The sequence below is a fragment of the Dysidea avara genome, chromosome 10 (assembly GCF_963678975.1).
Source record: "Dysidea avara chromosome 10, odDysAvar1.4, whole genome shotgun sequence".
Classification (NCBI taxonomy): Eukaryota; Metazoa; Porifera; class Demospongiae; order Dictyoceratida; family Dysideidae; genus Dysidea; species Dysidea avara.
The window spans coordinates 21,224,676-21,237,956 of NC_089281.1; the positions used below are offsets into that span (position 1 = coordinate 21,224,676).

Here is a 13,281-nt window from a genome sequence, read left to right on the forward strand (position 1 = left end):
AGAATAACATTATAGTGGTAAAAGGAGAGTTGAAGGAATGGCAGCAGTTGATAGGTAGTTACAATTAGTAGTACTTACAGGCTCAGAATCTGTCATGGATGTGGTGAGCCAACTAGAGGTGTGCTGTAGCCAGTGTTGGGAGTAACGTGTTACATAATATTATTACTTTTGTGGTAACTAAGTAATATAACGAAATACGCTATAAACAGGTAATATAACTCAAGTTACTTTACTTACTAATGGCGTTACCTAAGTAATATAGTTACTGTAACTAGCGTAATATTATTACTACAAGTAACGAAGTTACTAATCTCGTTAGTAATCCACTGTGTAACGCCTAGCCACAACGAAGTAATGAAGCCTACTGAATGAAGCTTATTCACCAGCTTTTTACTTATAACCAAGATTTGCACATTGTCCAACAACGCAATCATGTCACGTGATAAGGTGGTAGTTTCACACGTGACAGCTTAAGGCTGTGGACACAAAGTAATATAATATGTAATATTATTACAGTTACTTTATTTTTTGGGTAATGTGTAACTGTAACTAAATAGTTCTGTTGCAAGTAATATACTTATAAAAAGTAACTGTCCCAACACTGGCTGTAGCATTGAGAAAAGAGAAGTGATGCAACTTTTGCTATAAAGCACAGCAATGCCTGGTTACCTATGGTGGTGTGGCCTCTATTACACAACCCAGACAATTAGCAGGGCTGGAGGAAGCAATTCTAAAGTGGTCAGGCCAAGAGGTAGGCACTATGAAATGCTGAGCACTTTGTTATGTGAATGGTAGGGGGGGTTCTGGGGGCATGCTCCTCCAGGAAAAATTTTCAAATTACATGCTAAATCTGATCAGCTGTAATTCCCTAGCAAATTATGAGTCTTATCCGAAATTACGTCACAGACATAAAAATGGCTGCTGTAGTGTGGAAACGTTCGTAAAATTTGTATGGGAAACTATGGGACGAAAATTATTGAATGGTGGAAGATATCGAGCTCTAACCAGCAGGTATGGTTATAAATTAGCTGAAAGAATAGGAATCTAGCATTGTTTTGAAAATCAACCGAAAATCGCTTTTACGTACTTATTGTAATGTCTTATAGCCATACCTGCTAGTTAGAGTTTGATATCTTCCTTCTTGGCTGAGATATTGCCGTTCACTTCCCACAGTTGCCCATACAAATTTTACGAACGTCCCCACACTACAGCGGCCATTTTTATGTCTATGACGTATTTTGGATAAGGCTCATTGACTATAACACTTGTGTTGAACTCACTGCACGTAGCTACATCATGTGTTCACATTAATTTCATACATTATACAGTTGTAACACGTGTAAATACAGTACGTATTGTTCCCTTTGTTGTAGCTACTATATGTATACAACTTATAACTAATTTTAATGTGATGAACAAGCTGGTGATAAAGTCACAACTCAGTTAATAGTAGCTAGGCACTAAACTATATGCTTAATCTTATCCTATCTTGCTATGCTGCAGTGCTCAAATATTCATCCAATTATGTACACTTTCTTGCAAAGCTATTTATTATTTTGTATTTGCCAGCTTCATAAAGCGTTTGACTAATAAATCAGTAAATAACAAATACCTGAGTGCTCTATTAGATTGACTGTTCTATTAGAGTATTTCAATCTTTTCCATGATGATCATCACGGGGAAGGATTTAACAGTATGATGTAAGTATTCTACTGGAATTATCACAATGCTTGCATGATGCTTTAGGCATCTATCGTTCATAAAAACATGCCAGCATAATCGACCAGTGCCTATCAGCGACTCAGATATATATTTTTATAATCAATGCTGAAAAAGCGGTCAGGCTATGGCCTGACTGGCCGAATCGCTTTCTCCAGCCCTGATTAGGCACCACAAATATTTTAATACAGGCTCCCTTGTCCGGATTACTCCGTGTTTTGATTAGTTATCAAGATGGCTGCTATACAGAGAATATCAGTTTATTTTTCCTGTGATGCAGTTCTTTTTTCTTAAAGTATAACAGCTACTGTTTTCAGAAGATCTGGGTAAGAATATTTTAACACTAGTAGCAGTACTTACATGCGTGGTTGTATGGCTTCTCGTAACTTTAGTGCTTTCTGGAATAGTAAAAAGAGGCATTGTATTTGTTGTAGTGAGCAAAGAGGCTTTTCACTTAGAATTTTTATTGATGATGTGACACGATTAATCGATTACAAAATAAAAAACTGATTATATTTTGATTTATCGTGAGAGCCCTTAGTGGCTAGGCGTTACTTAGTGGATTACTAATGAGATTAGTAACTCCGTTACTTGTAGTAACAATATTACATAATATTAGACTTGTTACAGTAACTTTATTACTTAGGTAGCATGTTGTACTGTAAGTAAAGTAACTTGAGTTATATTACCAGTTTTTATAGCGTATTTCATTATATTAATTTGTTACCACAAAAGTAGTGAATTATCATAACCATTTATCATATCGTGACAGCATTTGATAACCGATATATCGGTTTATTGATGAATACTGGCATAGGATTGCTTTAACCCAGCCTTTGGTGTTTAATTATCCAATCTGTTGATGGTTTAGCAGACACACCCTAAACAAAACCTTGAGGTTGTGACATTACAACACATGCTTACTTGTACTGAACTATATATATTTTTTGTTTTTGGGATGATACCGCTTCATACTAGGCCCAAGAAATGATGTAATTGTTACAATGACAAGTTAACTATATACCGATATACCGCGATATTTTCCTGTTACTAATACCGTGTATTCAAATTTCAATACCGCCGAGCTCTACACAAAAGTAATAATTATTCGTAACGTGTTACATAGGTTAAGTAACATGTTACCCCCAACACTGACTGAAGTAAGTACCCCAACTCTGGGTAGGGATTTGCCCACCTAGTAATACTGTCATTCATATTTCTTTCTTCACTACTTTCTATTGAACAAAGCATGCAAACTTGATAGCCATGAAAGTCGTCAGCAATGTAAATTCTAGCTCATATGACTTTACATACGCATTTGGTTAGTTTCGTACTGAACATTATGTGCTATAAACCGTTGAACCTTTGGTTTACTAGATCCTCCTATACTGTTTAGCCCTCAACATACTTATTCAACTCAGTATCCTTCAAGATGTGCTAATGTTGATAGGTGTTGTCCATCACGAGCACAAGCTTTTTGTGCTATCAGGGAGCAAAGTTGTGGAATCAACTCCCTTGACAAATCTTTTCTGAGCACGACTTTATGTCCACTCTTTGTAATCGCCTCATTAAGTATTATTTATTATTGTTGTATTGTATGTTGTAGAAACTGTTGTCATTGTACTTTTTACTGTTGTTATTGTACATGTTACTTCTTTTGCTGTAAACATGAGACTATTTAAAATATTATACTCGATGCATTGGTATTGTGTATACAGCATATTGGATAGCACAAAGAGCTATCAAGATGGTATATGATCATGTTGATGGACTACAATCATCACCTCATGACATCACTGTAGTACAGGACCAGATGAACAGCTATTTCAAGGTAGCCTATGTACAGTGGGTGTATTACAGTATGTTAACTCTTATATGTACATAGATCAAGTTCAAATGTACTATAGTGTGTGCTTTTCAACCAGTGTAATAAAACTGTTTTGATTCAATGAAATTTCATTGTGATGACCACCTTTGAGATCAAAATATGGCCACGTTAAAGTAGTGACCTTTATCAATGAGATTATAACAGTCAGTGGCATAGACAGAATTTCAGAGATTGGTGGGCATACCTATCCACATGCTTCTCCCCCATGTAACTAAACACATAACCCCATGCATACATTTGTTTTTTTTAATGTATTCTATATGCTACACTGCTGTCTTCCACAACTTACTAGCTCGAAAACTGACTTATTAATAACCTTGATCTCCAACTAATTTATGGCTATACGCAACTTTTTATACTCCAGCTTGACTCTTGAGATATGCTTTAATTCTGCATCCACAACTCACCTGACCTACAATTACTCAACCAACAATCAGTAGACTCTGTCCACAACTATAGTTCTGATGCACAAGCATTAAATATAGTCACATGATGTGCTGGTTGAATGTTTCCTCAATATCAAAGTTTATTACAATTATTGTGTAGAGCCAAGTGTGGTTTTTCTTCTTGCAGATGAGTGGACCATTTGATATTCTACCATACTTATATCAGAATTTTGACAAGAAGGTCTTGGCTGGCTTTGCAAAGCATTTAGCAGAAAGTTAGTACTATTGTGTTATTGTACATATGTACGTGGATCATGTGTAATAGTTGGCATTACTAACTATAATTTTTACACATACATGCGTGCACACACACGAAGCAAAAAAAAAAAAGCCTACAGCAGCCATGCAAAATACAGCTATTGCCTCCCAGCAAACTAGTACTGGAATGCCTGTGCACCACTCAGGCACTTGAGCCTTGTGCAGACCAATCCTCCTGGGGCAGGACTAGTAACCCACTGGAGGACTGTCCAGAGAGAGGTCACCCGAAGTTGCACAACGATCCCAACACCACTAAGCAAGACAATGGGCATTTGCTTCCCCAGTAAACACCGGGTACCCATTGATGTTTGGGCTGCTTCCCCAGTTGGTGGCCCCGATAATGCAGCTCAGTAGACTGGATTCTTGCTCAAGGAAACAACAATACCAAATTGACATGAACCTGGCATCCTTTGATTACCAGGCCAATACTCCAGCCACTTGGCTATACTGACACACATACGCACGCATGTGCACACATGCATGCACTGCAACTGCCCTAATAGCTATTTCAATACCAATCTGTTCATGTAGCTTCAAAGACCGATCCACTATGTAAGAAAGTATTCTATCTTGCTGGATATGATCTGGGTAGACATGTTGCTGCTGTGGCAGCCAAGGCTGATAAGGTACCCTAAACTGTAAGCCCATATATTCCACAGGTGTACATGATGTGTTCTATTGCTATAGTCACTACTCACTAATAGTACTGGCGGTTTAAAGATTGCTTGTGTGGGAAGTGTATGGAAGAGTTGGGATCTACTAAAGGCTGGTAAGTAAATGTGAACTGTGTTTGATGAACACGCATTATCTTACAGAAGTGATCTATTCACTTTGCAAGGTGTATATAACGCTCTAATAGAATACATTTTACAATACATTTTAACAACTACATGGTACAATGCCAATAGCATAGATAAGATGGTGCTTCCGCAATTATCTGACAAATAATTCTTGACCTTTTACTTTAATAATTAGCAAACTTCTTTTATGAACATGAGCACTACAACGGCTGTTACCAAATGATCAGATGCTGAGGGACTGTTGCACTAATAATTTCTGTCTGTCCACTTGTTCATAGGGTTTGTAGAAGGCCTGAAAGAGAGCTACAATGGAGATGCATTTGAGTATTCTCTGCTGCTTGTGAAGGTTTCATCTGCCATTGGTGCTGCTTACCTGGGAGCTACAAAGGCCAACTACAAGTTACCAATAAAATATGCTGATAATGTGGACCAACTATACCATCACACAGTCTAACATTGGAATATTGAAAATACCATTTTTCAATGCTGCAAAAATGATGTTGATTTTTAGTGTTGAATAGAATATTAATTTGTTTTTATATTAGAGGGAAAAAAATTATGAGTGCAAAACTGGTATGGCTGAGCAGTTTTGTACTGAAAATAGTTAAATGGTCAGTTGGAGTTGCTACCTACGTATCTATACGCCAGCTGAAAAGGTCACCCGGACCTCTTTAAAATGACAACTTTAAATTACAAGAGAAGTTTGTGAACTAATAATATACGTTCATGATCGTATACCTTATCAGAAAAGGGGCCAAAGTAAGGAAAAAAATCCCTCCAACCCCAGGAATCGAACTGCAGCCCAGTTCGATTCCTGGGGTTGGAGGGATTTTTTTCCTTACTTTGGCCCCTTTTCTGTTACACCTTTTCAGCTATAAGTCACTATGTCTAAGTCCTTGAAATTAGGTTAGGTAATCCTAAGGCTGCAGCACATGTTGCTGTCAGACCTTCATTGCTGGTCACTGTAAAGCATTAATACAATACAATACATACCTATGTCACAATCACAGATTTTATGCTTTAGGGCGCGCCGCGGTTTAATTAGAAAGGGTTAGTGGTCACCAAGAGCTAGTCTCGTGCCCAGCCGGGCTCGCGCTTTAGGCACGAGACTAACCAAGAGCATGGCGAGTCTAACGCACGATATCCTCCAGTTTCGATTACAAGCCTATAGTGAAACTGTAGCGAAAAGCACATTGAAAGATATAGAACAAATTCTATTGCGCTATGGACTACAGGATCAAGTTATCGAAACAATCCAAAGCAGTGTTAAAGCTATGTCAATTTTGATCACGGAAAACGGAAGGTCAGCAAACTCTTGTTGCTAACGTCAATATTACGTAAACACCAACAGATATACAATAGAGGTGTATCAGAGTGGATTAGTCTGTGTCGATGCTGTGCAGTCGACAGAAGATCCGTTGATTAAAGTAAGCAACCACGTGTAAATGTGTACGTGAATGTCAGCCACGCCTAGGACCTGTCTGCAGTAGAGACAGTTATCAGTGAAACTGTTTTAGCCAAGATTCCTCAAGTGTGAGTTAAACTTTTTGTTTGTTTGTTTACACTGACTGCCTGGGGATTTCAGCTATGCATCTTCCATTTTAATGATGTGTTGTGTGTGTGGTCTTGAGACCACGCTGAAAGGACCAGTTCTAGTGAAATTATGCAGCGTCGGGCAGGGTTAGTACTTGGATGGGTGACTGCCTGGGAATACCCTGTGTTGTAGACTTTTTTACCAATGGTAAGCTTTTACTTCAGCTTTTTGTAAATGGATTTTTAATAGCAGAGATTAAGAGAGTAGTTTGCTGGAGTCTTGGGTGTATACAGGGGCAGATCCAGGAACTGGCAAGGGGAGGGGCACAAACAAGTTCAGATCCACACCATTAAGGGACCCACTCTGAGCAGCTAGTGTATAGCAGCTATAGATTTGATTTGATTTCACAATTTAAACTCCAGTCGGCAATAGCCGTTCTTCCCTACATACACATTTACAATCCATAATATACAAAAACAAATTTAAAACACATAGCTAACATTGTGACGGGAAAAAAAAGTTTACAGGTCATGGTAAGCTACTTCAGCTTTTTGTAAATAGATTTTTAATAGCAGAGATTAGGAGAGTAGCTTGCTGGATTGTTGTGTGTATAAATAGGCAGTAGAATGGCTTAACAAATGTCTGTAACCATACCACGCTGAAAGCACCAGTTCTCGTCCGATCACTGAAGTTAAGCACCGTCAGGCAGAGTTAGTACTTGGATGGGTGACTGCCTGGGAATACCCTGTGTTGTAGACTTTCTTTTGCGAATGGTTTTTTTTTCTTTTTTTTGCCAATCGTAAGGTTTTTACTTCATCCTTTTTTTGTAAATAGCAGCGAGTAATAGGCTGCAATGGAGTAGTTTGCTGGAGTATTGTGTGTATAAATAGGCAGTACAATGGCTTAGCAATTGTCTACAATCATAGCACACTGAAAGAAAGCACCAGTTCTTGTCCGATCACTAAAGATAGGGAATACCCAATGTTGTAGACCTTCTTTCATTTCATTCATTTTTGTGTCATTTTCAAGAAGTATGTGTATATGTCAGTTTGATATGTATTATTTTTTTACCATATTGTAGAAAGTTTTCAATACAGAAGGGAACATCCCTTGTCCGTTACTGTACAAGATATGATGGACAAGTAGACCAGTACTCATTTACCAGTCAACTCTACTCTGCTTGTTCCCCTTATCAACAAATTGATATATTCCAGTCTGATGAATATGGAGCCATATTATTCCTTGACAATGTTGTCAGTGAGTGATGCTATACACTCAGTTCTGGGAGCAACCTATTGTTTAATAAAAATTGTACTTATTTTAGTCAACACTACTCTCAACACCACTCTAATAGAACAGTCATTTTTGGTGTCTGGGTAAGTGAAAGTGTAACTGTTGTTCACATAACTGAGGTTATTGCACATTGATCGGGTGGTGTTTTGCCAGGAAATTTTGTTAGCCATATCCATACAAACTTACAAACACATGCCATTGTGTGATGGAGATAGAGTATGTCATCCACAAGAATATAATCATTAGAAAGCTACCAAGAGTTTTAAAAATATATTAACTCAGTCTCCTGAAGCTCTACCATTCACAAAAAGTGCATCCTATATGGTATCTTCAAGAAAGAGTGCCATGTTATTCTATACTCTACAGACATTGCTGATAGTGATGAGGTATACACCAAAACTCTTACTGGTGGTGGACAGTATGACATGAAGGACTCCAAGATATTGATATTAGGTATGTAGTGTTGCTAACATGAATGGGACCATCTCAGCAAAATCCTGCATAGTTTTGCACCTTTTACAAAATTTTTGTTAATCGTTGCTATCTACAAGTCTACGGTGTTCAAGAATTGAACTACCAGAGAGTTTCATTCTACCGTATATATAGCAGGATTTTTTGAGCTACAAGAAAAAAATTTTTAATTCCTTTATTACTATTGGTGAACCTATAAAATTTTTTGGTCTTGTTCGCCAGTTCTTAAAGAGCTAGAATTGCTTTGTTTCTGTAGCCCAAAAGGCATGCACATTATTACATGGAAGCAGAAGAAAATATTGTTGGGAATTTCTTCATTTGACCCTACTCATGAAGGGATATAGGACAACACTATATCTACTAATTCATGACGTACAGACTGAGTCAGGTCAGACCAACGTGTACTCAAGTTAAAGACGCCAACTCAGGGGTGTAGCCAGACTTTTGATGATGCTAGGGCCTAGCTGTAAGTAAAAAGGGGTAATTACCTGCTGACAATAGCTGCCCTCCATCAACTATATATGTGACTATCTTTGGGAAAACTGGTCTTATCACCCATTTAAAAGTATCGAGAAACATCGGTTTTAACTATTCAGAGTGTTATAGCTTGCCAATGGTGGTAGCTACGCATACCAAATTTTCACATGTTTTACAACAATTTATTACCTTCCAGATCATCCACTGAAGAAGTAGTCAACAGCTAAGTTTCCTGCCATTTTAGATAGTATTTTAACCGAGGCTGGCTGCATCAGGCGAACTCCAAAAGGGGTGGGAGGCAGGGGGCCTGGAAGGCAGGGGGCCTGGAAGGCGGGAAAGGTGCTGTTCAAAAATTGAAGAGGAAGGTTTTGGGATGAATTAGGCCAAGTTATGGGCCATTCAGGGCTCAAATCTGGCTAAAATAAAAGGAAATTTACAGCACAGGTCATTGTCCAATACCACGGAACTGTACAGCCACACAGAGCCATCTCCTGGTTGGCCAGCTGGCTCCATCAAGACCCCAGATCACTTGTACGGCTTGCCACTGTACTTGAAACAAACAGCTAGCAAAAGCAGACCACTTTACTCTGGTCGACTGTGACAGTGAAATTTGATAGTGTATTCATAAAGCTTTGTGTTTGTGTGAACTTCCTGTCTTGGGTAATAAGACCGGTTTTCGCAGATCCAGTCACGTATCTCCTTATTTATAACTACACATACGTAGCTAGCTACACTGCTTCTCTGAATACTGTGACTGCTCTATTAGAGTATCTTGATCTTTTCAGTGTTGCAAACATTACATAAAAGTGAGGGGGGAGGGCCCTGGCCCCGCCTATGCTTAAAATATGCAATAGATTTAGTCAGTAAAGGGCATACTATTTTTGAGGATGAAGATTTAGTAAGCCCAAAAGATCTTATGTTCATGGACTATTATTTGACTGTCTGACGGTCACCTGGGAAGTAGAGAGTAAAATGTATGTTTTCTTTAGCTACAGTAGACTGCTTTATTAGAGTATATGACTGCTCTGTTAGAGTATCCCAATTTTTACCAGTGTTGGGCTAAGCCCACTGGCCACTGTGAAAATGTTTCATTACCACAGGGTCTAGTTATCTTAGCACACTGAATGCCATGATTATTTCTAGTTTACCATGAAAACATAAACCTAAGGAATACGTATCTCGTCCCTTTTAGTTCTTTGTTTCCCCTTATACACTACAGGAGGTGGAGATGGTGCAGCATTAAGAGAAGTGTTGATGTATAATCCATCAATGGTGATCATGATTGAAGTGAGATTATGCGATTATCTTACAGGATCATGTGATCATGTTATGGGATCACGTGATCATGTAGATTGACAAGATAGTGATGGATGCAGTGAAGCGTCACATGAGGAGTGTGTGTGGTGATGTGTTAGATGAAATGAAGGGAGACAATTATGAGGTATCCATCAATGTTATATTGTGCACTAATGCTGGAACCCCCTCGTGTATTGATTGCAATGAGCTCTAATATTCAGCAAGTAGCTATTGTTAAAATCACCCTGATTTTTTTTATATACCTGTCCAATGAAATATTTTAATGAAATATTTGACTGGTCAACACTACAGATTATCATCGATGATTGTATTCCTGTGATGAAAGACTTCATCAAAAAAGGAGATGTGTTTGATTACATCATTCATGATACTACTGATATCCCTATCAATGTTACACTCACAGGTAGAGAAATCCCTTTTATTGCTGATCACATGGATTGTGACATGGTCATTATACCCCAACCAGATAATGTATGGGAGCTACTACATACTATACTGGATCTTGCACTAAAGCTGCTGTCCTCCTCTGGTCGTTGTATTGTTCAAGTAAGTGTAGTGCACAAACCGTGTGGGCATGGCTTATCAACTATCTGCAGGGACATGGATCACATGACCACAGTGCACAAAAAATGTTTCAACACCATCTGACCAACTTGCACTGTGCAGTGGATTATAGCACAGTGACTGTACCAGTTTTGTCATTTAAAGAAGAGTATCCTTTAAGTGTATGAATTGTTTACAATTTGTAGAGTCCTCAATGGCATCCCCTATATTATAGCTGTGAGTGATGTGAAGTTAAGGATAATATGGAAAGTCAAAGAATTTTTCCCACTCTGACTATGACAGGAGGCATTTGACAGGGCCCATGTACTGTGTCATCATACAGTACAATTGACAACCCATCAAGTTTCCCTTTTCTATTATGTATGACAATTAAGACTTAATAACAACAGAAGTCATTTCAATGCTCAACACATTTCCTGTTATATGAAACCTTCAAACAGCAGACGAGTAAAATTCCCTGGGAATAATAAATGATGTGTTATAGAATTCACTATTAGTGATGAATTATATGTAACACTATAAGTTAATGACATATCCTCCGAAAAAAATAGCAATTGGCTATAGACACATAATTTTTTATGACTGACTGCTTTTTGTTAAATTTTGGATAGCTATAACATCACTGCTCCATTATAATATCTTGATCTCAAGCTTCAATAATCATCTGCATTTAAGCTCAATGTTGCATCATGGTCACTATATCTCCAAACATGATGATCCATTTAGTTCAGTTTCAAGTCACCAAAAATCAGATTGCAATAAATCCTTGCTAAAATATTAGAGCTTACTTCAATCAATACAAAATTTATGTGCACAATAATAACATGAAATGAAAGGGGACAATTATGAGGTAACCATCAGGTTACTCATAATTGTCCCCTTCATTTCATCCATCACATCACCACACACACTCCTTATGTGATGCTTCACTGCATCCATCACCATCTTGCCAATCTGCATGATCACATGATCCTTCCTGTAGTAACTCTTGAACATGTTCGTTAAGATACTTTTAATTAACTTCTCAAACTAAGTATCCATTTTGCTTATGCTCTAAAAACCTGATGATGCATGCTTATAAACTTTTACTCCCAGTCTCCCACCCCAATTACAGTTAATTAGGTACAAGAGTATTTGAAAATATGCTGCATGGTCCCAAGGTATATGTTGTTATGTAGTGTTTTCCTTAACAACGATTATCACAGTTGGACATTTTACAAAGTATGGAAAACATGAACATTAATATGGCATACTGTGTCATGTGAGCTACCACCATTGCATATCACTTCTAGTTACACCATTTTGTTATATTCAAAAATATAATATCAGTTGCTTATGCATAACTTCAGTACACTGGATAAACAAACAGTTGGTACAAGTGTGTGCATAGTGGAGAGCCTAGAGATATGTATTAAGGAGTTAATGTTGACTGGAGGCTAATACCTAAATATTGTAAATTAACTTGCATGCTTGTATCATTTCTATGCATGGTTAAGTGACAGGGATTATATATTTGACGATTTCACTGCTGAACCGTATAGGTGGACTATTATATGGTTTGTACCCTTGAGGACGTAGCTGTGAGTGAGTTGTAAATGGTAACAGAACTAGTTGTAAAAGTGAGACTGAAGTAGCAACCTGTACCACACAATAGTATAAAGTTGTACGTGTGCGTGTGTGCATTTTAACCTCTTACAGTTTTCAATAAATGCATATGACTTAAAGTACCTTAAGATCTAAAAGTTTCTTCTTTTTGTGATCCACCATTAATTTTGATTAAAGTTTCCTTACAATCACAGCTACTATTTAATAAAAATTGATCCAATAATGTGTATGATGGTTAAGTATTCAAAAGATCCGATCTTCTAGTATTTTTGTTATAAATTGCTATCAATTTTTTCTGTCCAATATTTGGATAAAAACTTGCTTCCTCCAGATTCATGCACTCATGCCACCCTATCTCTACACTTAAAATTACATAGTATAAATTATAACACAAAATGTCAAAATCCATGCATTTAGTATACCAACTATGTATTAATATGTCGCATCTCCCCCTAACCCCTTGGCTACAGGTGTAAAAATGGTTGTGTCTGTAATTATAAATTTAAAGTAATATGGGTATCCCTAGCACATGCAGGGACTAGGATTTGCTAAGGAGACTGAAGGGGGCACACTGGTAGAAGTAACTGCACAGTGTGCAAAGCACACTCAGCGAAATCCAAAGCACGAGGTTTCTAGGAGAGTTTGAGGTTTGAGGGTATGCCCACTAGGAAATTTTGAAAAATAACTTTATTGTTTATGAGATATAGGAAACTTGACTTAAAATCACAAATACCTTGCTTGTATGCAGACAGTTTACTCAAAAGCTAACTACAAATGCTACTTACTGCAATATGCCTAGCAGTGTAGGCCTATAGGCTATTTTACTAAAGCCCATAAACCATATCTGTCTTTGTATAAGCATCGCTATAGTTATGAATATGCAATATGTAGGAACACATGCATTTGGAG

General features: G+C 37.6%; 2 protein-coding genes and 1 non-coding gene across 3 annotated transcripts in view; all 3 read left to right on the forward strand.

The window, feature by feature from the left end:
• LOC136236517 (N-acetyl-D-glucosamine kinase-like) overlaps positions 1-5,655 on the forward strand; it is a 13,382-nt gene extending 7,727 nt beyond the window's left edge. The window contains exons 6-10 of the mRNA XM_066026687.1: positions 3,438-3,550; positions 4,181-4,268; positions 4,843-4,937; positions 4,999-5,080; positions 5,390-5,655. Coding sequence (XP_065882759.1) covers positions 3,438-3,550; positions 4,181-4,268; positions 4,843-4,937; positions 4,999-5,080; positions 5,390-5,565 — 554 coding nt within the window. The 3' untranslated portion in view covers positions 5,566-5,655. The remainder of the gene's footprint in view (positions 1-3,437; positions 3,551-4,180; positions 4,269-4,842; positions 4,938-4,998; positions 5,081-5,389) is intronic.
• A 528-nt stretch (positions 5,656-6,183) lies between these two features.
• On the forward strand, positions 6,184-12,110 carry LOC136236113 (spermine synthase-like). The gene is made up of 11 exons (XM_066026212.1): positions 6,184-6,414; positions 6,463-6,538; positions 6,586-6,644; positions 7,727-7,902; positions 8,305-8,391; positions 10,106-10,173; positions 10,238-10,327; positions 10,495-10,606; positions 10,670-10,749; positions 10,800-10,915; positions 11,973-12,110. Exons 1-11 carry the CDS (start codon positions 6,233-6,235, stop codon positions 12,001-12,003), a joined length of 1,077 nt encoding a protein of 358 aa, XP_065882284.1. The 5' UTR covers positions 6,184-6,232; the 3' UTR covers positions 12,004-12,110.
• LOC136237377 (5S ribosomal RNA) lies at positions 7,286-7,404 on the forward strand. The gene has a single exon (XR_010692444.1). It is a non-coding gene; the product is annotated as a 5S ribosomal RNA (ribosomal RNA).
• Positions 12,111-13,281: the final 1,171 nt, after the last annotated feature.